General features: G+C 40.3%; 1 protein-coding gene across 4 annotated transcripts in view; it reads left to right on the forward strand.

Moving 5' to 3' along the window:
• PASD1 (PAS domain containing repressor 1) overlaps positions 1–26957 on the forward strand; it is a 215303-nt gene that overhangs the window by 132860 nt on the left and 55486 nt on the right. For all 4 annotated transcript variants that reach the window (XM_040323815.1, XM_040323818.1, XM_040323814.1 and 1 more), the window contains 5 exons: positions 3056–3210; positions 5687–5778; positions 13676–13765; positions 16749–16869; positions 23629–23742. In XM_040323815.1, the coding sequence (XP_040179749.1) occupies positions 3056–3210; positions 5687–5778; positions 13676–13765; positions 16749–16869; positions 23629–23742 (572 nt within the window). The remainder of the gene's footprint in view (positions 1–3055; positions 3211–5686; positions 5779–13675; positions 13766–16748; positions 16870–23628; positions 23743–26957) is intronic.

Consider the following 26957-nt stretch of genomic DNA (forward strand, 5'->3'; position numbering starts at 1 on the left):
AGAGAAAAATAAGAGTCTCTGCTAATGATGTGCAATCTTCTTTTAGGATATACTAGATATACTGTATGTTGTTTTAAGGACTATGGTATAGCTTCTCATGATTCCAATCTACCTTTTCCACATATGCCTAAAGCAAAGATGCAACAGAGAATACATCTTCCAGGAATAAATATTTACCGTAAAGATTCATGTAACCAATGCATAGAAATGGGAGAGCTATTTTTGCAGGGGGTGGTCTATTGTTGCTGGTGGGAAATCTTAAGTTGCTGTGGTCTACTGTTGGGGGGAGGGGTCTATCTATTGTTGGCTGATGGCTGCCAGAGAGTCTGTTAATGCTGTGCAGGGGATCCGGCTTTTCTTGATATCATTACCAAATTCCATACAAATTACTTTAAAAAAATGATACTTGGTTCTGTATTGTCTAAAAGGGGCGGTACTGGGAGATGGGTAGGGGGATGGAACCAAGGGACGGTGCTCGGAGGTGGGTAAGGGGGGGAGAAAGGGGGTGACTCAGAAAGGGGGGGGGGTTCCTGCACCTATTGTCTGAGAAAAAAAGCCCTGTGTACTGTATATATGTTACTGTGTACTGGACCTGTGCTTAGGCCAGCAGGGTAACCGTGGTGTAACTTTCAACCTTGGTTAGGAAATTTCCATGTGTACATACTATTATTGTACAGTTAAAATGTTTTTTTATAAAAATAGTCCCTGAGATTAGAACTGAGTTTACTAACTGTATTTCTTTGATGGCCAGTGTGCCTATTTTTACAGTGAATTCATACATTACAAGGTCCTTATATTTGTTGGAACAGACTTTATATTTCCACATACTGGTCATTGGTTGTGAAGGCTGTACAAGCTTTAGATAGCTGTCATGTTTTTGATTAAAAGGGATAATGAATGAAGCAGAAAAATTATTACTACTGAAACTTTGCAAGCCTTCATAAAGTCATTCAATGCATCTCCATCAAAGCATACCTGCTGGTTGCAATCATGGACATTTTTAGAAATGCACACGACTCACATGAAATTCTTACATACAACATACCTTATGCTACCATATTATTACATTCTCTAAATTAGTAGACAATATTATTTGATAGTTACCAGTATTTTTCTGGACCAAAAGTACAAACGTAGATCAGTATATTACTCACTAGCCACTATGTAAAGTACACCTTTCTAATACCGAATTGGACCCCCTTTTGCCTTCAGAACTTCCTTAATTCTTTGTCGCATAGATCCATTTCTTCGTGGAAACATTCCTCTGAGATTTTGGTCCATATTCACATGATAGCATCACACAGCTGATGCAGATTTGTCAGCTGCACATCCATGATGCAAATCTCCTGTTTCACCACATTCCAAAGGTGCTCTATTGGATTGAGATCTGGAGACTGTGGAGGCCATTGGAGTACAGTGACCTCATTGTCATGTACAAGCAACCAGTTTGAGATGATTTGATCTTTGTGACATGGTGCATTATCCTGATGGAAGGAACAACCAGAAGATGGGTACACTGTAGTCATAAAGGGATGGACATGGCAGCAACAATACTCAAGTAGGCTGTGGCATTTAAACTATGCTCAATTGGTACTAAGGGGCCCAAAGTGTGCCAAGAAAATATCCCCCACACCATTACACCACCACCACCAGCCTGAACTATTTATACAAGGCAGGACGGATCCATGCTTTAATTGAGCCTAATCGGACCAGGCAATGTTTTCCAATGTTATGTTGCCCAGTTTTGGGGAGCCTCAGTTTCCTGTTCTTAGCTGACAGGAGTGGCACCCGGTGTGGTCTTCTGCTGCTGTATTCCATCTGCTTCAAGCTTCAATGTGTTGTGCATTCAGAGATGGTATTCTGCATACCTTGGATGTAACGTGTGGTTATTTGAGGTACTGTTGCCTTTCTATCATCTCAAATCAGTCTGCCCCTTCTCTTCTAAACTCTGACATCAACAACGCATTTTTCATCCACATAACTGCCACTCACTGGATATTTTCTCTTTTTTGGGGCATTCTCTCTAAACCCTAGAGATGGTTGTGTGTGACGATCCCAGTAGATCAGCAGTTTTTGAAATACTAAGACCAGCCCGTCTGGCACCAACAACCATGCCACATTCAAAGTCACTGAAACCCCTGTTTCATACCTGGTTTGAACATCCGCAAGTCATCTTCACCATGTCTAGATACCTAAATGCAGTTGCTGCCATGTGATTGGTTGATTAGCAATTGGTGTTACCAAGCAATTGAACAGGTGTACCTAATAAAGTGGCTGGTGGTTATATATGGTATTTATGAGGGATTCACACATTCTTTGGTATGGCTGTACATTTCTTTGAATCAGGGACTGATGTGAAAGGCTACAGTACATTTATATTTATATATACAATAAAATAACTATCTCTTAGGCCGCGTACACACGATCGGTCCATTCGATGAGAATGGTCTGATGGACCGTTTTCATCGGTCCAAACCGATCGTGTGTGGGCCCCATCGGTTAGTTAACCTTCGGTCAAAAAAATAGGAACTTGCTTTAAAATTGAACCGTTAGTATGCAAAAGCATCGGTTAAAAACCCGCACATGCGCAGAATCAAGTCGACGCATGCTTGGAAGCATTGAACTCCGTTTTTTTCAGCACGTCGTTGTGTTTTACGTCACCGCGTTCTGACACAATCGGTTATTTAACCTATGGTGTGTAGGCACATCAGACCATCAGTCAGCTTCTTCGGTTAACCGATAAGAACGGTCCTTCGGACCGTTCTCATCGGATGGACTGATCGTGTGTATGCGGCCTTACAGTCTGTTCTTAATGGAAATTCTGCAGGCTCCTGTTATGTTTCAAAATAATAATAAAAAAAAAATCCACGGTTTTCTTGGCGGAAATTCCCTGTGTACACGGCATAAGTATATGTTAAAGACATTCCCCTATTATCTTTGTACTATCTGTAACTTTGGAAAATGGCCAAGTGTGCAAATGACCTTTGTGAAACTTCCATCTTTCATATGTTGGAGGCTCGAGGATCTAGTCATATGTTTCCTTCTTTCATTCTAGGGCATCACGGAATAAATCAGAGAAAAAAAGAAGAGACCAGTTTAATGTCCTCATTAAGGAGCTGTGTACAATGCTTCAAGGACATGGGCACCCTCTTAAAATGGATAAGTCCACTATACTGCAAAGGACTATTGATTTCCTCCAGAAACAGAAAGGTATATTGCACTGATTCTGAACCATTAATAATTTGTTTACACAATGAAGTATGTAAGTAAATATGTATTTTAGTAAGCTAGAGATTAAAGTGATACTAAATATGTACTTTTACATTGCCCCTTCTATTCCTGTATGTCAGGCATGTCCAAAGTCCGGCCCGCGGGCCAGATGCATCCCACGTTCCGGTTTAATGTGGCCCCCTGGTGATTTGGATATATATTTCCTTTGTGGCCCCCAGGGCCACAAAAGATAAATATTGTTTTAATCAGCGCTGCCTCAGAGGGGACGGGACGAGTGCCGTCAGATTACATACAGCAGAATCTCCTGTTTACTCAACGGTGTCTGTAATAGGAAGTCCTGTCTCCTGAGCTGCCATTGAACAACTCTTCTGTCTATCATAGGAGGCAGGACTTTGTAATAAAGAGGCCGCAGAGTAAACCAGAGATTCTCCTGTGAAATCTGTTGGCGCTCGTCCTGCCCCCCTTGCCCCTCCCCCATCCCCTTTGAGGCTGCAGATGGGCATCGATCAGGCCGCACTGATGTCAATGGTGAGGCTGCATTGATTGCAATTATAAGGCTGCATTGATTGCAATGGTAAGGCTGCATTCATGGCAATGGTGAGGCTGCAGATAGGCACTGATTAGGCTGCAATGATGGACACTGACCGTTATTTTTTCAAATGTACGTTTTTTTTCTGAAACTTCCCTCTTAAAGTGAAGGTGCGTGTTATATGCTGATAAATATGGTATAGCCAAATAACACGCCTGAGCTCATTATTAGTCCTGAGCGGCGCTTTGGGGATTCGTTGGGGCCACAAAAGATATATATCCAAATAACACGCCCAAGCTCATCTCTTCACCACACACAGCCACAAAGGCAAGAGAATTATTGTTGGGCAGTGTATTAGTGCTCAGACGAACACACGTAGACCGAATTGTAATGGTTCAAAGAATGTTGGCAAAATAGTCGGCCCTCACACATGTTCACTTCATCAAATCTGGCCCTCTTTGAAAAAAGTTTGGACACCCCTGCTGTATGTGAATGATGGCACTGTAATTATTTTATTTCTAAAAAATCCTAAAAAGTATATTTTTCCGAATCAATATCCAGCTGTCACATGACCGAGATCTTTCCCAGTCTGTCTGCAGGGAAACATAAGCAGGATGAATCTCTATTCCTCTGCTACTGGTCACATGTTTGAATAAAAAAAAACAGTCTTTGGAATATGGAGTAAAAATAAATAATATTAACAAACTGCTTAAAGTGTCATACAAATATATATTTGAAATCAAATCTTTATTATACTTTGGCAGTAACATGGTGTGGGTAGATTTCTGTCATGTCAAGCCTCTGCAGCCTATGTCTTAGAATAGGAGGGAGGTTAAGCCAGCAATAATCTACATGTAATATCCCCACCCCATTGTGTTTAGCTGGTTAGTGGGCATGGAGGAGAGAAGGAGTGGGCTGTCATTTACCACTGTGAATACACCCACATGTGTGACTCTATAGTCACATTAGCTGCTCAGATGTAATAGGGAGGAAATGTTCAGCATTGAAACTCACTGAAAACTGAGCATGTGCAGAGTTGCTACCACAGCTGCAAAATCCCTAGCTGAATTAGGGACATGAACAGAATGGGGAGATAGAAAGAAACAGGATTTTGCAGAATACAGAAAACAAAACTCATATTTTCTGAGTAAGTATGAACAGCATGTAAAACAAATGCAGATGGTGCAGCGCTAAAAAATAAAATAAAAATAAATATAAATAAATATAAATGTGTAAAAGTCCATAGAAAATGCAGTACACCTCCAGTGAGTGCTCAAATGATGACAGACAGGTAGCAATATAAGTTACTTCACAGGTGCTTGACACAATTCCACCCCCACACGAAATGGCCTCTCACCTAACCAAGTGGACCCTTTAATTATGGAGGGTCACACGCGCTTTTCTTATGGATGACAGGAGATCCAGGAGCAATCAGATGCCAAAGAGAGAGCGTGCAAGGCAATCCCAGGTCATGTAATAAACAAAATACAAGGCATAGTGCTCTCCGTATGGACTAATAATTTAATGTAAGTAAAATATAGATATCACACTCACAAAGGAAGCACCACGATCGGTGCCGATGATAACAGCGTTACTGGCATACAGCATGGATAGCAAACAGCTTGATGGCCGCGGGTGACGTCACAATGCTCCTTCCATCACGGACTTTTACACATTTATATTTATTTATATTTATTTTTATTTTATTTTTTAGCGCTGCACCATCTGCATTTGTTTTACTAGGGATTTTGTGATTATTGACCCTGGTGCTCAGCTGCTGTAAAAGGGTTTATAGTTTTTGCGCTGATTTAATTTCTTTCATTATGAACAGCATGTAATATACCATTTATTATTAGTTTCTTTGTGATGTGGGTTTTCAACACTTTAATTTTTTTTTTTATGTTTTATATATTTGTCTTGTTGCAGAAATCACAGCACAGACGGAAGCCTGTGAAATCAGGCAAGACTGGAAACCTTCTTTCCTTAGTAATGAAGAGTTTACCCAGTTGATGTTAGAAGTAAGAATTTTATGGATCAATAATTTGTAAATTATTGGAGGGGATGATAAGGGACTATAGAATTTGCTGATGAAAACAGTATCATGGATTCATGCAGGATCGCTCTTGACAGGCCAATTTATTAACATTCTATAAAGAAGTGAGCCACCATCTAGATAAATGAAGGCCTATGAATGTGGTATATCTGGATTTTGCAAAAGCATTTGATACAGTTTCCTATAAACGTTTACTTTTACAAACTGAGGTCTATGGGCATGGACCATAGGCCCCGTACACACGACCAGTTTCCTCGGCAGAATTCAGCTTCCGACCGAGTTTCTGGCTGAATTCTGCCGAGAAACCCGGCCGTGTGTACACTTTCGGCCGAGGAAGCCGACGAGGACCTCGGCGAGGAAATAGAGAACATGTTCTCTATTTCCTCGTTGTTCTATGGGAGAACTCGGCCCGCCGAGGTCCTCGGCGGCTCCAGGACTGAACTGGCCGAGGAACTCGATGTGTTTGGCACGTCGAGTTCCTCGGCCGTGTGTACGGGGCCATAGGCTATGTACCTGGATAGAAAACTGGTCACAGGGGGCATGTCAAAGGGTGGTGATAAATTGTGAGCACTCAGAATAGGCTAGGGTGGTAAGTGGGGTTCCTGAAGGATCTGTCCTGCTACCAATTCTGTTTAACTTATTTATAAATGATATAGTGGTTGGGATGAATAGCTTAATTGCAGTGTTTGCTGATGATGCAAAGCTAAGCAGGGCAATAACTTCACAACAAGATGTGGAAACTGGAAACCATATGCACTCATTAACCACTTGAGCTCTGGAATGGTTTTACCCCCTTCACAACCAGACCATTTTTTGCTATTCAGGACTGCCATACTTTAACTTGCAATTGTGCGATCATGCAACGGTGTACCCAAACTAAATGGATGTCATTTTTTTCACACAAATAGAGCTTTCTTTTAGTGGTATTTGGTTACCACTCTGTTTTTATTTTTTTTGCGATATAAATGAAAAAAGACCAAACATTTGGAAAAAATATATATTTTATATTTTCTGCTATAAAACATATCCAATTAAAAACTCAGAAGAAAGTCGCAACGTACGGGTACGTTACGGTGCCTGTACGAGCCGACCTGACACAGTATATGTACTGTCGTGGGTTGACAAGCAGTTAAGGTCAGTGAGGCTATGCCACAACCGACAGCAATTACTGTGTGGTATTTTAATGTAATATCTCCCTTCAGATCAGAAATAAGAAAACAGGCATTCAGAAAGTGTCAATATCACTTCCGATTTTCCATCGCTTGTCATGGTCACGTGCCGTGCCTTTCGACCCGGGAGGAGAACAGCCCAGCCAGAGAGCACGATATCGTGACCTGCAATGGAAGATTGGAGATAGCAGGTAGAGGCATCGGTTTACATCAACCCTTACACACAACAGGAAGGAATACATTAAAGAGAGGGACTGACCGTTATATGTTTTAACTTTAGAGTGTGCTGGCAGGGCCATCCCGGGAGAGGCAGGGGGAGTCGGAAAGACGTCATCCATGTAATCGTTGCAGCAGTTCTCCCAAATTGAAATAACAGATCAGATCATAACAGAGTGGAACTGTGGATATGAATTTGAGAAGTACACAGTGCCACGTTCCGATAGATCAGATTTAGAAAGGCTGCATCGAGATGGGATTATTTTCAACACCACTAGTGCACAAGTCGCTGTCAGAACCAACAGTGTCTCAAAAGCTTTTTGGATTTGGCACAATACATTAACAATAGGGATTAACTCCAGAAAAGTGCAGCACCAGTTTTATTAAATTCCCCCCTTTGTCTGTTTTATACATTTTAAAAATGTATTTCTTTACAGTGCTTATAGATACAGAGATGAATGAGGGATTGTTTTAGGCTGGGTTTACACTAGTGCAAATTGGATGCCGGTTTCCCCACATCCAATTCGCATAACAGGAGATTGTGACCGGCCAGTTCACACATCTCCAGAGAGGCAGCGGAGCGAATTGCACAGGGGTCCTATGCATCTTTGGCTCCATTATAGGTCCAAATTCAGGCAAAAATTTGCATCTGATTCGTCCCTGAAACAGAGAACAGGGACGCTCCAGACCTCTGCCATCAGCCGCATCCATTTCAAGTGTGAACCTACCCTTAAAGTGATTGTAAAGTTTTTTTTTTTTCTATAAAAATAACAAACATGTTATACTTACCTGCTCTGTGCAGTGGATTTTCACAGAGCAGCCCAGATCCTCCTCTCTTGTGCTCCTGGCCGATAGCAGCTTGCTATGGAGGCACATGAGCCAAGTCACAGTTCCCTGTGTCCATTCAGACACAGAGCTGTGGTTCAGCCCCACCCCCACTCTCTCCTTATTGGCTAACTGACTTTCATTGACAGCAGCGGGAACCAATGGTGTCGCTGCTGTGTCTCAGAAAATCAGGAGGTAGAGTCCCAAATGACTGAGACACTCATCAACATCGTTGGACAGAGATGGGGCTCAGGTAAATATTAGGGGGGGCTGCTGAACACAGAAGGATTTGTAAATTAAAGCATAGAGTGCATTAAGATAAAAAAAACTTCTGATTTTACAACCCCTTTAAAGTATTTTACTGCTTGCTCGAAATATATCAATTCTTTAGTGTGCAAGATATGGGTGCAGGTTTACTTTAAGTAAGCAATCAGAAACTGGGCAGGTCCTTGACCAATGTGTACTGCCTAACTGCAGGGTAATCTACAAAGTGCACCAGGACCTTTCTGTACTGTCCTCAAGGTATACCTGGGTCATTATGCTTGGCATAATGAATTACATATATTTTGGTGAGCTAAACAGTTCTCATATGTTGTTCAGCTACTATTTAGATGTTCTTGGAGTTCAGTTTTAAGATTCAAAGTAAATAGCAGCTTTAGTAAACAAAGAACAATGAAAACTTGCTGCAAATCAGGTTAATTCGGGGGAAAAAAAATCCTCTCCAGATTAAACAGGTTTTCTATTTTTATTGTGGAAAGTTGGCATCCCACCTACTTTTGGCCAACGGTGCTTATCCTCCCAGTGACCAGGTGATTGGAAGGCATGATAAAGCAGCTCCAAGGCATCTACCAAGTACAGGGATGTACAGATTCTGGTGAAGCAATATAGCTAACTGTGGAAACCTGATTAAAATTATCAGATTTCATTGTTTGTATCACACACGAAAAATAAAAATAAATTAAATCAGTGTTTGCCACGTACCTGGTTGAGGCAAAGCTGACAAGATGGCTTTCCCTTACACCTCCTGTCCTGTTTCCCCGAGCAGAGAAGGCACCAAAATGGAAGGAAAAAGGCAGGTCACAAGCCGGGTCAGCAACAAGCAACGTTAAACAGGCCAGGTATATACAGGAACAAACATAGTATCAGGTCGAAGACTTAAGATGCTGGTGACCACTCAGCAATCTTCTAGTCTCTGGAGCTACTTTAAATAGGCAAGTGAGCGCCAAGTACGATATTGCGCATGTGCGAGTTAGGGCACGTCTAGTTGTCACTCAGGAATTATTATGCACATGAGTTAGGAAACCTCTAGTTGTCACTCGAGAATTATTATGAGCAAGTGCACAAGTGGTAGTATGAGCAAAGAAACCCCTGCCTACCAGCATGGACAGGGTGGATGTCAACATGTTTTCCACTTTCTAAGTTTACATGAAAAACCACTAACATTTATATATGTACCCTTCTGAATGCAGTTTCCATCTCAGTTACACTATTTTAGTATGTGGCAAAGATAATATATAAATCAATTGTGTATGTTTTGATATGTAGCTCCCCTCAGGTATGTTGTTCAGAAGTGGCATCATTCAGTTTCATTGTTTCTAATGTCTAGTTAACAACAAAAAAAAAAAAAAAGTAATAAACACATAAAAATGTGAGACACAAACGTGTATGGCGACCCCCCCCCCATCCCCCCTCTGCCTGTATTATCATACTGGATCCTCTCCCTGAACTGCCAATTTGCATGTATTAGATAGAGATCATTGCCAGAACTTAGTCATCAGATTAATTTATTCAGAGGAACAATAAATGCAGTGCTGTGTATATTCTGTCCTTTTTTTCAATTTTTTTTCACTTGGGCAAGTAGAGGCACAATATGTCAAGCGCTTGTTTTCGTTTTTGGAGAACTGAGTGGGTAGAACTGGCATCAGCAATGCTACAATTAAGGTGGTTATAACGTAAGCATTTGAAGACGCTGTACCTTAGGCACAGGTTGCCTGCAGGCTGGTACTAACTTACCGCCACTGTGGGAAATAGGAAGGGAATAATAATGAGTACACCCGAGGATGAGAATGTTGCACAACATGGGCAGCTCTGTGGCTTTTGGAAAATGGCCAATGCCATTAGGTCAGGAATGCCATTTTTAGTTTTCTATAAACTGTTTGACTAGCTGAAAAATGACATGTAATCCTAAGGGTTACTTTGCTCATAGAATGCTATTCATTAAGCTACCATCGTAACAAGTAACACTAAAAGTGTTATTAAAGCAGACCTTGCTGTAAAAATGCAAGATCTGCTTATTTCTTCCCTGCTCTCTCAATGTCAAAATGCTAAAATAAAATATATAGAAAAAAAAAACAGCTGTGAAGGAAAAAGTGTAAAAAATGTACTTTCCTTGCCCTGCCCTTTGCGCCTTGGCAAGGGCAACATCACCATTCTTCCGGTGAGATCCCAGGGTATACTGAGTATTTCAAATCCTGCAAGAAGATGCTCAAATACTGTGCTGGATGCACAGTGAAAAGCTTTATGTAAAAAATAATAAAATATTAAGAATGTTCCCACATTCACCAATCAGAATAAAATGGCCTTTAATGGTTGAATGTGATAGGTCAAAAAGCAAATGACAAAGCTATATGACAAATTTAGGCTCCATGTACACTAGTGTTTTTATAAGCTCCAGCTGTTAGCATTTTTTTCAGTTCCTAGAAGCTGTTATCCTTTGTGTCCATGCACACTACTTTAGGGTATTAGCGTTTTAGAGCTTTAGCGCCTAGGAGCAGGAAAAAAAAAATTGGAGTTTCTTGGAGCCTTTTTCCAGCAGAAATACTCTTAAACGCTACTAATATACGGTCGTTTTTTTAGCTTTTTTTTTTCTTTTACTGCAAAAACGCTAACACTCCTAAACACTCTTAAAAAAACGTTAATGTGCATGGAACCTTAGAACTCTGAGATGTTTGGCTGCCGTTAAAAAGAGCATACTTTCTGTTTTTGCACAGCTGCAAAGTTTGCTGGTTAGCTCAGTGGTTAGTTTCACCTGTTACTTTGATATGCTCTTAGGCCGCGTACACATGGTCGAACATGTCCGCTGAAACTGGTCCGCGGACATGTCCGACCGTGTGTACGGCCTAGCAGACAAAAGTTTCTTAGCAAGTCAAATGGTTAGTACACCTAATCGGACATGTCCGCTGGTTATGACGTGTAACCAGCGTCCCGAAATCCCGCGCATGCGTCAAATTGATTCGACGCATGCGTGGAAGCATTGCACTTCTGTGTTTGAGAACGTTGGGGTTTTCTACGTCACCGCGTTCTCTGTCCGCGGGGATTTTGGTCTGATGGTGTGTACACACATCAGACCAAAAGCTCCCAGGAGACATGTCCGATGAAAACGGTCCGTGTGTCTCCTCGTGTGTACGGGGCCTTAAAGATTTTCATTTTCCTTTGTACTTCTGTCTTTCTATAGGTTAGGCAACCATCCAACTGTCTCTACAAGTGCCCCATAGCCCATTCAAATTTCTCAACTCAAACCATTTTATTTTTTTTCAGTTTTGGATAATGAGGGAGGGTAAAGTGACCCTGTTTTTTATTTTATTTATTTTATAATTATTTCTGTTGGGGAAACATTCATACCATTTTTTGTTTGAACTAGATGGGCTTTTTTCAACCAGACTAACTGTGTAAATATGTAACAGTACCTCAGAACAATGAAGTATATATTTCAGTGAGTACTGTTTTCACATTTGAGCGGTTCTGCATGCTGAGTTTGCGCAGGCACAGCAGCCCATACATTCTCCTAAAACAATGTGTTTTTAGTGCAGCAGCATGAACACATGTGATTTACACACACCTGCACAAATGTGAACCTAGCCCTATTCTTGAAAGATGTTTAGCTAGTAGAGAGACTCAGTAGCACAAGTGTAGATAGAATGAAGATGACAGGGAGCCTTGACTGCTGGAAGCATGGCATCACCGTGGGCATTAACCTTACACAGGGAGGTTAAGTGGCTCCTTTAGAACTGACTAACAAGACCTGAGGTGATGAGGTGGAGCCTGAACTCCAAGATCCGAGGAGATTCAGCTGTCACAAAAGTTGACCATCCTCCCTTCTGTTGTGAAGTTGTGTCACAACTTTGACGTTTTTGACCTTACCAGCTAATGATGTTGCTTTATGGGCTATGCCCCCAAGTTAAATTTTGGGGTCAGTCTAATGCCTATCTGGCACATATGGTAAGGACAGGCCTCTTTGGCTATGTGAGTTAATGTTTTATAAGTACTCGCAGTATAAATGTGACTGACATTATTTATTTGGTACATTTTTAAAGTTCATTAAAGTTATGGGTTTGCCCTATTTTCCAATGCAATTTGCCTCTGTGTCTTTTTGAGGGGTGGCAAGGTATTGGTCCATTAGTTGGTCATAGAAGAATCTTTGCTTCTCAGCAGTCATGGCTTCAAGCAGTACATTTCTGCAGCTAGAAGAAATAGTCTATGAAAAAGCCAAGTAGGACAGTGGTGTAGAAAAGGGATTTTACAGATTGCAAACTGCCATCTTCTTGAGCAATAGTGCATTCTGGTCACTTATTCTGAAGTAAAGGAGATGTACAGTACATGTGGAATTAATTAAGCCCCATACACACGGTCGGACCTTTGTCTGACCAAAATCACATCGGAATTACGACGGAATTCCATCGGAGTAAAATAGAACATGTTCTCTATCTAAACTCCGACGGAATTCCTTGGAATTTCTGATGAAAATAATCCGATGGGGCACACGCACGATCGGAATTTCCGATGGAAAAAGTCTGTCTGACTTTTTCCATCGGAAATTCCGATCGTGTGTACGGGGCATTACAGGTTTTGAGAGGTGCAAAGAAGCGTTATTGGGGGTTCAGGGTAATACATATAGCGGATAGCCGAGTGGACATGTTACCCGCGGATAATACATTAAGGGTTGGAGATGTTAATTCTGGAGTAAGCGTATGTGGAGCCAAGTATCAATTATGTACTTTTTTGTAATTTATTAATTACAATGCAGTATTTTAGATTTCATTGATATTTTACAATTGCAGCAAGGATTACATTACTTTAACTTTTAGAAATGATGATATCATTGCCCCTAAATAACAAGACCTAAACATAGAACTGACATGTATGACATTGTATTATGTATAGCGATATAGAAATGCCAATTAATATGATAAGGTGGTTGGATATAGCAATGGTGTGCTGCTGCAAAGATGTTAGATAGAGGAATGACAACTAGATCTTAGTGGATTTGACAGCAGTGATTTAGGAAATTACACAGAATTGTGCAGAATGAACTAATAATAATTGTCTTATTTCTCTGTCTGATATGTGAGTGTATATACAAGTGTGTGTGTGTGTGTGTGTGTGTGTGTGTGTGTATGTATGTATGTGTATATATATATATATATATATATATATATATATATATATATATTATACGGCATTGATTGATTCCTGGTAATTTTATGTAGTGCTCCAAGCTCACTTAGCCATCTCTATAAATAATGTTAGATAAAATAAATTGGTCTGCCAACTGTATGTTCTATAAATAGCCACTCTTGGCGCCATCCTTGAAATCAATGTGCTGTGTGGTTCAACACATTAAAAGAAGATTGAGTTTCCGTCTTTCTTTGTTAGGCTCTAGATGGCTTCCTCATTGCGCTCACCACTGATGGGATGATCATTTATGTTTCTGATAGTGTTTCATCTCTGCTTGGCCATTTACCGGTAAGTTATGTTCTCTTACAGGTTATCAGGATAACTGATTGTGATATATACATAGAACAATAATTCTTTTTTACTGAAGCCTAATGTCTACAATCTGTTTGACTGCACTATGTTATGAACATGGTGTACGATTTAAAAAAGAATGCATTGAAATATAATTTTTTTTACTGTTCATCCTCATAGACTTATATACAAAGAAAATTCTATATAGCCTTTATGGGTTTGCCATTTTGTTAAAAATGTACTTTACAAATATCTTCCTTTTTAAAGGCGTTTATAAAGGTGTTCATTTATTATGGAACACCCTATAAAGGGGCAAAACAACTAAACACATTATCTGGCTTATTGGAAGCATTTACAAATGTTTGTTTTAAATTAGAATAAGACCTATTATTGTTATAAACGTCATCTTGTTAAATATATTTTTTATTGACCTCAGTTATTTTTTTCTAAGTCTAAAATAATTCAGGTGAAATACCGTATTTGCTACACTCCACATATACTATTCGAATTGGGTAAATTACATTCCCCCTGGTGCTCCAAACATCCATCCAATACTGGAACTTTTTACCATATGGTTTGGTATTCCCATTTATACGGACCTTTTAAAATCATGAACTTTACTAGCTCTCTGCTAAATTTACCCAACGTATGTAATCCAGCTAGATGCCTGTTGGATTATATATGTGTTAGACTGTACAAAATTACTTTTGCGTTGATTATTCTTCTACGGCAAAAAGATAATAGCTGCTGAATGGAAATTCCCTGAACTCACAAAACGTACACATTAATTTTGACTTACTAACCAAGTCATACCTATGTACAAATTAACATACAAGGCACTTGGCTGTCCAAAAAAGTTTGATTTGGTTCCTCTAGCTTGAAATGCAATCAGCTTTACCTAAAAAGTGATACCACTAGATGTTATGTATTCTGTGTAATGTAAGGTTACTATTTGAAAAAATGATACGATTGAGAATGATGAAACAATGGTATGTTCTTAACATACCGTAGATGTATTGGCCATGAGGAAAGTACAGTACAGCGTTTACAGATTTATTCTACATTATTGTTCACATCTTCTGTCAAAGTGTATATAATATTGTCGGACCCAAATTATGTATTTGACTATATAATAACACGTCACATGCTACTGCCAAGCCCTGACTAACTATGACCAGACATATTGTATGTTTGTTTATCTTGGTTAAAAAGGCCTTATTCCAAAATGAATAAAAATTCATTATTTTCCTCAGAATCCTACAAACAATACCCCATTAATGACAATGTGAAAGAGGTTTGTTTGAAATCTTTGCAAATTTATAAAAAAAATAAAAAAAATAATCATATGTACATATATTCACCGCCGTGAGATGTTTCTGCATATTGATTGAAGTTCACCTGTGGTAAATTCAGTTGATTTGACATGATTTGTAAAGACGCACACCTGTCTATATAAGGTCCCACAGTTAACAGGGCATGTCAGAGCAAGCCACGAAGTCTAAGGAATTGTCTGTAGACCCCCGATACAGGATTGTATCGAGGCACAGATTTGAGGAAAGGTACAGAAAAATGTATGCATCGTTGAAGGTCCCAAGGAGCACAGTGTCCTCCATCTTCTGTAAATGGAAGAAGTTTGGAACCACCAGTACTCTTCCTTGAGCGGCCTGCCTGGCCAAACTGAGAGATCAGGGGAGAAGGGCCTTAGTCAGGGAGGTGACCAAGAACCCGATGGTCACTCTGACAGAGCTCCAGCATTTCTCTGTGGAGAGAGGAGAAGCTTTCAGAAGAACAACCGTCTCTGCAGCACTCCACTAATCAGGCCTGTATGGTAGAGTGGCCAGACAGCAGCCACTCCTCAGTAAAAGGCACATGACAGCCCACCTGGAGTTTGCCAAAAGGCACCTGAAGAACTCTCAGATCTAATGAAACAAAGATTGAACTCTTTGGCCTGAATGGCAAGCGTCATTGCCTGGAGGAAACCAGGCACCGCTCCTTACCTGGCCAATACTATCCCTACAGTGAAGCATGGTGGTGGCAGCATCATGCTGTTTGGCTGTTTTTCAGTAGCAAGTACTGGGAGACTAGTCAGGATTGAGGGAAAGATGACACGGAGCAATGCACGGAGACATCCTTGATGAAAACCTGCTCCAGAGCACTCTGGACCTCAGACTGGGATGAAGGGTCATCTTCCAACAGGACAAAAACCCTAACCACACAGCCAAGATAACAAATGAGTGGCTATAGAACAACTCTGTGAATGTCCTTGAGTGACCCAGCCAGAGCCTAGACTTGAACCAGATTGAACATCCCTGGAGAGATCTGAAAATGGCTGTGCATCAACACTCCCCATCCACCCTGATAGAGCTTGAGAGGTCCTGCAAAGAAGAATGGGAGAAACTGCTCAAAAATAGGTGTGCTTAGCTTGTAGCATCATACTAAAAAAAATTATTGAGCCTGTAATTGGTGCCAAAGGTGCTTCCACAAAGTATTGAGCAAAGGCTGCAAATACTTATGTACATGTGACTTTTAAAAAAAAAAAAATTATTTTGAATAAATTTGCAAACAAACTTCTTTCACATTGTCATTATATGAGATTGTTTGTAAAATGTTGATGAAAATAATGAGTTTAATGCATTTTGGAATAAGTCTGTAACATAACAAAATGTGGAAAAAGTGAAGCCCTGTGAATACTTTCCGGATGCACGAAACACTAAACTACGGTACTTTGTTCCCCAAACTATATAGAGCTTTCTGCCTCCCTTCTCTCTCTAGCTGTTTTGTTAAATTTAGCCACTAGTGTCCAACGTTAGTGAAACTAATGAGGAGAACATTTATTACAAATAACATCAAACACTAACTGCCATTGTCACTGGCCCACATGTACCAAACACATGGTATGGGACAGATTTAAAAAGTGAAATCTTTGTGGTAAATAAGACTTTTATTTTACTGAACATGACAAAGCATACTTTTGTATCAGTCAGATTTAGTGGACCAAAATATATTGAATTTTCTGCCGGAGCGAGAACATGGTGAGGTGTACAAGTTGCTGGCACCACACATCCTCATGACGGAACCAATCACTCCAGAGTTTTTCAACAGTAAGTACCAACTCCTGTTATATTTACATTATGGAATTTTCTAGCTAACTATAATATGTTTAGAGGCTGCAGAGCGCATTTTCTTGACATCATGTATACAGATCTAAAAGAAATAGAATTAATATAAACAACTGTGCAGAAAGTGGTATAGTCTAATAAACTGTAATAGACATTCAAGGCCAGGTATGCAGCTTCAGTTTACAACAACAGTATTAAAAACATAATTCTATTACAAAAAACACAGTCAACACTTCAACAAAATGAATAAAATGTTAGGAAATTATTTTACAGAGAGTCCAATAAATAAGATGGTCCTAATTACATTTATTTGGCTGTTGTTTTCTTCGTAGAGGTCGGACTTTATCACATACTGAAAGTAAACATTGCTTAACCCCTTCCCTCCCACTTTGGTATCTCCTTTACAAGTTCTTAACGATCGGAGGAGTGGTAGGAAGGATCAGCGATCATGTAACCAATGTGATTGGCTGTCACAGTGGTCACATGATCGGAACCTGGTCCCGCTGGCTACCGATGTCTTCTTGGGGCAGAGAGCTGTGTTCGGCAGCTCGGTCTTTGTGCACATAAATATTGCCTACCCAGCAACACATATGAGCGGCATGTGGGCATTAATGCGCATCTCTTTGCTGCCACACATATATGGGTTACTGGGGCGTAAAGGGGTTAAATATAATTGGTGCCAACGCTGCATTTTTTTCTGGGCCTGAAAAAAATAAGTATGTGACCTAGTACAGTCTTGATGACTGCTTCCTGGTATTGTGTACAAGAAAGTTTTTTCTACTTTTCCCTCCCTGGTTCTTCATTTCCACCCTCATCAACATGCTGATGAAATGTTCAAATTAAAACTTTCCCTTTTTAATACAAAAAATGTATAGGTAGATGGCGCATGACTAAACAAGCTCAATCAATAATTAGTAATCAGAAACATCAGCACATCATAAGGTCCATGTCAATAATAAAAATTGAGTGAATATAATCATGCAATAATAGTCCAATAGCACTAGCAGCAGCAATCCTGAAGCAGAAGCAAACTCTGAAAGATATATATGAACAAGAAGGGAATGCGCCAAACTAAGTGCAGTAAATATGGGTTTAATTAGAAATACAGGGAGTGCAGAATTATTAGGCAAGTTGTATTTTTGAGGATTAATTGTATTATTGAACAACAACCATGTTCTCAATGAACCCAAAAAACTCATTAATATCAAAGCTGAATATTTTTGGAAGTAGTTTTTAGTTTGTTTTTAGTTTTAGCTATTTTAGGGGGATATCTGTGTGTGCAGGTGACTATTACTGTGCATAATTATTAGGCAACTTAACAAAAAAAAAATATATACCCATTTCAATTATTTATTTTTACCAGTGAAACCAATATAACATCTCAACATTCACAAATATACATTTCTGACATTCAAAAACAAAACAAAAACAAATCAGTGACCAATATAGCCACCTTTCTTTGCAAGGACACTCAAAAGCCTGCCATCCATGGATTCTGTCAGTGTTTTGATCTGTTCACCATCAACATTGCGTGCAGCAGCAACCACAGCCTCCCAGACACTGTTCAGAGAGGTGTACTGTTTTCCCTCCTTGTAAATCTCACATTTGATGATGGACCACAGGTTCTCAATGGGGTTCAGATCAGGTGAACAAGGAGGCCATGTCATTAGTTTTTCTTCTTTTATACCCTTTCTTGCCAGCCACGCTGTGGAGTACTTGGACGCGTGTGCTGGAGCATTGTCCTGCATGAAAATCATGTTTTTCTTGAAGGATGCAGACTTCTTCCTGTACCACTGCTTGAAGAAGGTGTCTTCCAGAAACTGGCAGTAGGACTGGGAGTTGAGCTTGACTCCATCCTCAACCCGAAAAGGCCCCACAAGCTCATCTTTGATGATACCAGCCCAAACCAGTACTCCACCTCCACCTTGCTGGCGTCTGAGTCGGACTGGAGCTCTCTGCCCTTTACCAATCCAGCCACAGGCTCTTCCATCTGGCCCATCAAGACTCACTCTCATTTCATCAGTCCATAAAACCTTAGAAAAATCAGTCTTGAGATATTTCTTGGCCCAGTCTTGACGTTGCAGCTTGTGTGTCTTGTTCAGTGGTGGTCGTCTTTCAGCCTTTCTTACCTTGGCCATGTCTCTGAGTATTGCACACCTTGTGCTTTTGGGCACTCCAGTGATGTTGCAGCTCTGAAATATGGCCAAACTGGTGGCAAGTGGCATCTTGGCAGCTGCACGCTTGACTTTTCTCAGTTCATAGGCAGTTATTTTGCGCCTTGGTTTTTCCACACGCTTCTTGCGACCCTGTTGACTATTTTGAATGAAACGCTTGATTGTTCGATGATCACGCTTCAGAAGCTTTGCAATTTTAAGAGTGCTGCATCCCTCTGCAAGATATCTCACTATTTTTGACTTTTCTGAGCCTGTCAAGTCCTTCTTTTGACCCATTTTACCAAAGGAAAGGAAGTTGACTAATAATTATGCACACCTGATATAGGGTGTTGATGTCATTAGACCACACACCTTCTCATTACAGAGATGCACATCACCTAATATGCTTAATTGGTAGTAGGCTTTCGAGCCTATACAGCTTGGAGTAAGTCAACATGCATAAAGAGGATGATGTGGTCAAAATACTCATTTGCCTAATAATTCTGCACTCCCTGTAATGTTTTAAACAATCAATTGGCTACTCACAAAAGGAGTGATAACACAAGCATGGTAGGGCAAGAGGCTGGTCTGGTGTCACAGCGGGTCACAGCGGGTCATCTGTAGCTGCAGGGGTTCAATCTGGCAGGTCTCAATACTGTGGAACCGGAGGAGATGGACATCTAGGAGTTAGGAAGCCATAGGGAAAACACACGCACGCCGTTCTGAAGCAGCACCAGTGGTTCCTGGAGCTCCTGTGTTTTCCCTATGGCTTCCTAACTCCTGGATGTCCATCTCCTCCGGTTCCACAGTATTGAGACCTGCCAGAGTGAACCCCTGCAGCTACAGATGACCCGCTGTGACACCAGACCAGCCTCTTGCCCTACCATGCTTGTGTTATCACTCCTTTTGTGAGTAGCCAATTGATTGTTTAAAACATTATTTCTAATTAAACCCATATTTACTGCACTTAGTTTGGCGCATTCCCTTCTTGTTCATATATCCCTTTTTAATACATACTTTGATTTAGATCCAGTGATGTCATCACTAAGTCTCTGTGCCTCTCTTTGAAATACAAATATGTCATGGCTGGGGGAGGAATCAGCAGGGTTCTGTACATAACTTTCTTTTGGAGCTCCCTACCTCAATAATCGGATGCAAGCAATAGGATGGCTATTAGGGGTGCGCATCTTCACTGTGCTCACGATTCGATTACGATTATATGGTCAATGATTCAATTCGGCATGTCGGATGACGTCACGGACATCGATTATTGGGGTCGCATGCATCGATGCCGCATCGGGGACCCCCGAATCGCGATGCATCGATGCAGCGATTAAATTCAGCACCCCTACTGGCTATTGGGAGGAGTTGTCCAAATATCAAAATGTCTTGATGGGTGGATATTAGACTGATTGGTGAGATGATATTAATATTTTGCCTGCAGCCTGTCCAAGGTAATGACCACATGTGATGCTAAGCCTCCATGATTGAAAAAAGTGAAATCCAATAAATGAAAGGGGTGGGCCAGAGACAGTAAGGCTGGGGAGGAAACAGTTGAATGATGCTGGAAGTACTTCAGATAGAAAATTTGGTGTTTTTTGTCTAAATTGCTGGGAAACGGATACCGGGAGAAATATAGGAATAAAATGATGTGATCATGAAGTAAACTCTGAAATATAATTAATGGTTGCATGGAGGAATAGACCAATTATGAGATTATGTTATTACAATGATGTATGGAAGATTTACCTTCCTCTTTTTTTCTGTGTGTTATTGTCTTCTTTTGTTTGGTTGAAATAAAGAAAATGTATATGGAAAAAAAAGAAAAAAGAGAAACCGGCTCGGCAAGATGGAAATGACTACCCCCCAAAAGCAGAGGGTGACCCTATGGAGGTCCACCTACACAGGGGACCACAATTATGAGACATCAACTAGTGTTACACCTAAGGGCCCTTTCACACGGAGCGGATCCGTATTGATCCGCCCGTGTGTGTCCGTTGGCTCAGCGGGGATCATCCGTAAATCCCCGCTGAGCTATCAGCGGACAGGGCGGTCCCCGCACACTGTGCAGAGACCGCCCTGTCTTTCCTCCGCTCTCCCCTATGGGGAATCGGATGAATCCGATCCGTTCCGCCAGACGGAAGAAAAATAGGGTTTTCTTCCGTCTGAAAAAGCGGATCTTTGCGGAGGCGGATCGTTACGGACGTTAGTGGATGCATCATCCGCTAACGTCCACAATCCCATAGGGATACATTACAAGTCCGTAAATGGACTTGTAAAAAACTGACCATTTGTCCGGACGTGGGAAAGGGCCCTAAAATGTTACTGGTATCAGTTTTAGACAGGGATGCGTATGATCACACTGTAGTGGCTTGCAGACTTTGGCAATATCCTTCAATAAGGGGAATTCCCCCTATAATCGCTTACAGAGTTTGTGTGATTTCTTGTCCGTCGCAGTTCTGCACAAATTTTACTGTATTGTATTCATATCTTTGTAATTAAATTAATATTTTTATAACATTGGTGTTCTTGTCACCTTCAAAGTCTCATCCCACAAGGGGTTAAATTGTCTTTGCTTCACAGCAAAGAGTACAATGATCATCATCTAGCTGAAAAAAAAAAAATATTTAGAGGTGGGCAGCACCATTTATAACTGTTTATAACTGTTATAACTGTTTTTAAACATTTTTCTTTTTGCTTTGGACTACAATAAGACAATTAGGACAGACATACACAGATAAAAAAAGGGTTTGCTGTAGTGCCTTACTCATCACAGCTAGGGGTGTATTGAAGGAAGTGTACTAACAGGTGAACATCTTTGATTGGTTTGGCTATGAATAGTATGTAATAGATTAACCAATTTGAAAATGCAGTTTGTGCCATTGTATGCAATTCCCTGTAATAAATACACTGTTCACCTGTTTAAAAAGGACATTACAAAGTTACTTGACAGTTAATTTGTCAGCTTTTAGAGAACAAAGAGAATGGTTATTCTGGACTATTTATTCAGACACAATTGCTCAGAAAAGGATACTGTTCCTGCCAAATGGTACAGCTAGAGGCTATTCTCTGAATAGGTTGGAGCATTCATCTCTTATTGCAAGATGATCCTGCAGTCTGCATCCTAAAATAATGTGAAGTTATAGTTATACATTCTGTTCTGAAACATTTTATTTTAAAATAAAAAGAGGATTTTGGGCTATAATACAATTTACTATGAATATAGATTTGGCCAGCTTGTCCTGATTCTTCTGTTTCTGAATATCTTGTACATTTATCATCATCATCACCATAGTAAATAGTATATAGTAAAGAACTAACCTAAGGGAACATGCTGTTTCTTTCTTGAGCCCTGGACTGATGCCCATCCCCCACATACACTCATACTAGTTGCACATCCCTGTCTAAAACTGATACCAGTAACATTTCAGGTGTAACACTAGCTCATAATTGTGGCCCCCTGTGTAGGTGGACCCCCATAGGGTCACCCTCTGATTTTGGGGGTAGCCATTTCCATCTTGCCGAGCCGGTTTCTCTTTTTCAACTACTGACCCTCTGTAGGTCTTTTTGCTTTTACCCCAATGAATGAAGTCACAAGACATTATCGGATGTATGATACGAACGTTGGGTACATCAGAGATGTTAAAAGTAGCCGTATTCATTGGCCCAGATTCAGGTAGAATCGCGCAATATTTGCGTGGGCAAAGAGCAAATATTTTTTCTCTGCGCCCACGCAAATATTGCGCTTTGCCCGCGATTCACGGAGCAGTTGCTCCGTAAATTGCGCGGGCAATATGCTAAACAGCCGGGCGCAAGGCTGCCTAATGTAAATGATCCCGCCGGGGGCGGCAATCATTTAAATTAGGCGCGCTCCCGCGCCGAGCGAACAGCGCATGCTCCGTCGGGAAACTTTCCCGACGTGCATTGCGGCAAATGACGTCGCAAGGACGTCATTTGCTTCTAAGTGAACGTGAATGGCGTCCAGCGCCATTCACGGTTCACTTACGTAAACGACGTGAAATTTAAATTTCACGGGCGGGAGGCGCAGCTATACTTTAGCATAGGTTGCCCCTGCTATAGCAGGAGCAACCTTGCGCTAAAGTCGCCGTACGGAAACTCCGTACCTTGCGTGCGCAGGGCCCGCGCAACTTTTGTGAATCGGTGGTAGTATGCAATTTGCATACTATACGCCGATCACAATGGCCGCGCCCCCTAGCGGCCAACGCAAGAATGCAGCCTGGGATGGGAGGGCATAAGGAGGCTTATGTCTGTCAGATCCTAGGCTGCATTCGGTGTAACGAGGTTCCTGAATCAGGAGCACTCGTTACACCGGAGCAAGTAAGCCCTTGCGCCGCGCAACCTATGGTTGCGCGGGCGCAAGTGCTTCTTGAATCTGGGCCATTGTGTACATTGATTCATATTAAGTAACCTTTTGTCTCAGCAAGACTAATTTTACTGTATTGTATTCATATCTTTGAAATAAAATTTATATTTTTATAACATATTTACATTATACATTCTTGTTGATATTTTTTTGTATTCTTGTATTCCCTTACATTTTATTAACCAATTTTTATTTTATTTTTAGGCGAAAAACAAGTGGAGTTTTGCTGTCATTTAGCAAGAGGAAGTCTTGACCCAAATGAACCTCCAACTTATGAATATGTAAAATTTGTTGTAGATTTTAAGTTTTTTACCCATGGTACGTATTTTCTAAAAGTCTTTAAAACTTTGCTGTATTTCATGAAAATATTGGTTAGAATGTATTAACTTTTTAAAGGGATATTTACATTTTTAACAAACCAGTCCCTGACCTCATCAGCGCAGAGGCAACAGTCAGTATCTGAGGGACACCCTTAGACCAGTTTCAGTCGATTGTCCTTAAAGTGACTTAGAAGCTAATTTTTATTTTTTTTGTAAAGGGGCAATCTGTAAAAAAATAAATACTAATACTTGTATATCCGCTGGTGACCTACACCAGTTTTTGGAATCTGACTGTGCCAATGCTTACTACAGTCTGCTAGAATGTAGCTTTCCCTAAAGTGTAACACCAGACATTTTCTTTGCTTTGGATAGAGTAAGGAAATGTTCAAAGTAAGATTTTTACTGCTTTCTGTATCCTCATCGAAAATATTTTCCTCATTCAGAAACACTGAAGGAAACAAATAGATTATTTATTTATTTTTAGACATGAAGGGAAATAATAATTGTCACTAGAACCATTGTCATGATTAGAAAATATAACCCTTCATCTTTCCATTGTCCAAAACTAGAAAGAAAAACATTTTTTTTTAGCAAACAACAAGTGTTTCTATTGGTCGTTAGATTGGGCATTTTGATCTTGCTGTTTTAAAATGAGGCTTAACAAGTTGACTGTATAGATTTTTGTACGTTAATGGATTTATTACAAAATCAAAAAAATTCCTCGTGACCCGCAATTCACCTGATCCACTTGTGTTATACAATCCTACAATATTCTAATGCAATTATTAGATGTATTACGTATGCAATAACATCTAATGTGCAGTCTTCCTCAGGCTGCCACACTAGCAATACTTTCTGGTATCTGCATGGCTTAAGGTCCACAAGAGTTGTGGGTCTACCATCACGCAGAGGAGCAATGCTATCCCTGCATTCAACATTTAGAATTGTAGTTGACCATGTTCACCATGTGTTGACTATGTATTCTTTCAAAATTCCAGAGCCTGTGTGCTCTGTTTGGTCAGCTAGTTTATTCATCCAATAGGAACGATTATACTAGAAATGTTTTCTTTTTAACTGCAATGTACCCTATTGAATAGAGGAACTAAGAGCCTTTAAATTGGTCCATCCATACAATAATACTTCTGATCCATAAAATACTCATCTAATCTACTTGTAACCCATGTTCTAAGCACCATTAAGACTGGAAAACATTCCCCAAATTCCTTGTGTACATAGTTTCCAACATCATTATGTACTGGTGACTTGCTCTACCTACATTTGAGCATAATTGCAGTAAACAAAATATGTGACAGCAGCTTTGTAACCTTTCTCAAAATGTTATGGATTGTTATTCTTACAGTCAACTTTATGCAGCGATAACAAGCTCTTATATTATCTATACACATTAAATGTGTTAATTAGATGCCGAGTATTGTAACCATGACTAATGTCACTATTCCTAATGTCATTGTGACTAATTCTGCCATTGTGCTAATTTGACAAGAGTGGAAAACAGCTCATTATAAGAGCACGACTGCATAGTTGCTTTGTTAGAGGGCTTCTTTAGTCCTTCATCCCTTTTGGATTCATGGAGTTGAGTTGGTAATTGTAGATTACCATCAGACAGAGAAACGATATCTGCTTATTGCATTGCTAGACCCACTATTCCAATTGTATACATTTTGATTGATGTAATATGTAAAACACATTTGCATTCAATTTATTTCTAGTATAGTTTTTATGATATGTCACATCCAATGCTGAATACTGAAGCGCCCCACAAAGTAAACAATCACTTACTATGAGCAAAGAAAAGTGAGTGGTATGCACATAACACCATTCAGATTCTTATAGTAAATAAAAGGCAGTATCCGAGTGATTCAAAGGTTGCATTTTTAATGTCAACCTGTGTCTGTTGGATGCTTACATATACTTTATCAGCAATATGGCTCTTGTAATGAGCTCTTAGACAGCAAAATATCTCAACTGCTGTTCCTAAGCTGTCTTGTACGCTAGTGGTTCTCAACCCTGTCCTCAAGTACCCAGACCAGGCCATGTTTTGGGAATTTCACTTAGGCCCCTTTCACACTGGGATGGGAGCCGCGGTGGTGGTATAGCGCCGCTAAAAATAGGCGCTATACCGCCAGATTTGCCGCGGGATTCGGCCGCAAGCAGTGCAGTATTAACCCCCGCTAGCGGCCGATAAAGGGTTAATACCGCCCGCAATGCACCTCTGCAGAGGCGCATTGTGGGCGGTATTGCCATGGTTTCCCATTGTTTTAAATGGGAAGGAGCGATGAAGGAGCGGTATACACGCCGCTCCTCTCACCACTCCAAATATGCTGCTGACAGGAGATTTTTTTCTCTCCTGCCAGCGCATCGCCTCAGTGTGAAAGCCCTCCGGCTTTCACATTGAGGTTGCTGGGCAGGAGTTTTTCAGGCGGTATAGCAGCGCTATTTTTAGCGCTGTACCACCTGAGAAACTCTTTAGTGTGAAAGGGGTCTTAGATAAAATAGCTGTCCAAAATACCAAGCTATTATCTCTGATTTAAAGCACCTGTGCAAGATATAGGAAAACCTGCAAACATGGCCTGTTGGGGGACAGGGTTGAGAATCACTGTTGTACATCATGCACAGACATACACATGCTAAAATAATTTTGGGCTTTAGGATGGACATGGTTGAGCTTATCAAACTGATTTCTCAGTTTAATCTCTATCAATCATTGTAAGGAATTAGAACTAGCAGGAATGGAGTGGAAGTTTTGTTATGGGAACACTTGCTCTAGTAAAAGCTGTTTAAGTGAATGGGGATTTCCCTCGCTTTTAAAAGATGTCAGCTTCTTGTTGTGTCTAAAGAATGGAGAGTAATAGGACACAATGGGACACAAAAATGTACCCTTTTTACAATGAGAAAATACATTACATACATGCAATTTCATATAAAAAAAAAAAGGGATAAACCTTATGACACCTGTGCCACATTTTCTTTGTATGTGGTTAAATGCCATGTCAACAAATATATAACTGACACATGCATTAGAATACACAAAATGATATACAGAACGTTACAGTTGTTTTCAATTGTTTGTGTATTATATGTGTAGGCACAATATGTGTTAACTGTGATAAGATCATGCTATGTTATATGTTCACCTGACCTTCTGACAGCAGTAGCACTGTACTCTGAACAGAATGAAAGATCTAATCTTAA

The sequence above is a fragment of the Rana temporaria genome, chromosome 9, assembly GCF_905171775.1.
Source record: "Rana temporaria chromosome 9, aRanTem1.1, whole genome shotgun sequence".
NCBI lineage: Eukaryota > Metazoa > Chordata > Amphibia > Anura > Ranidae > Rana > Rana temporaria.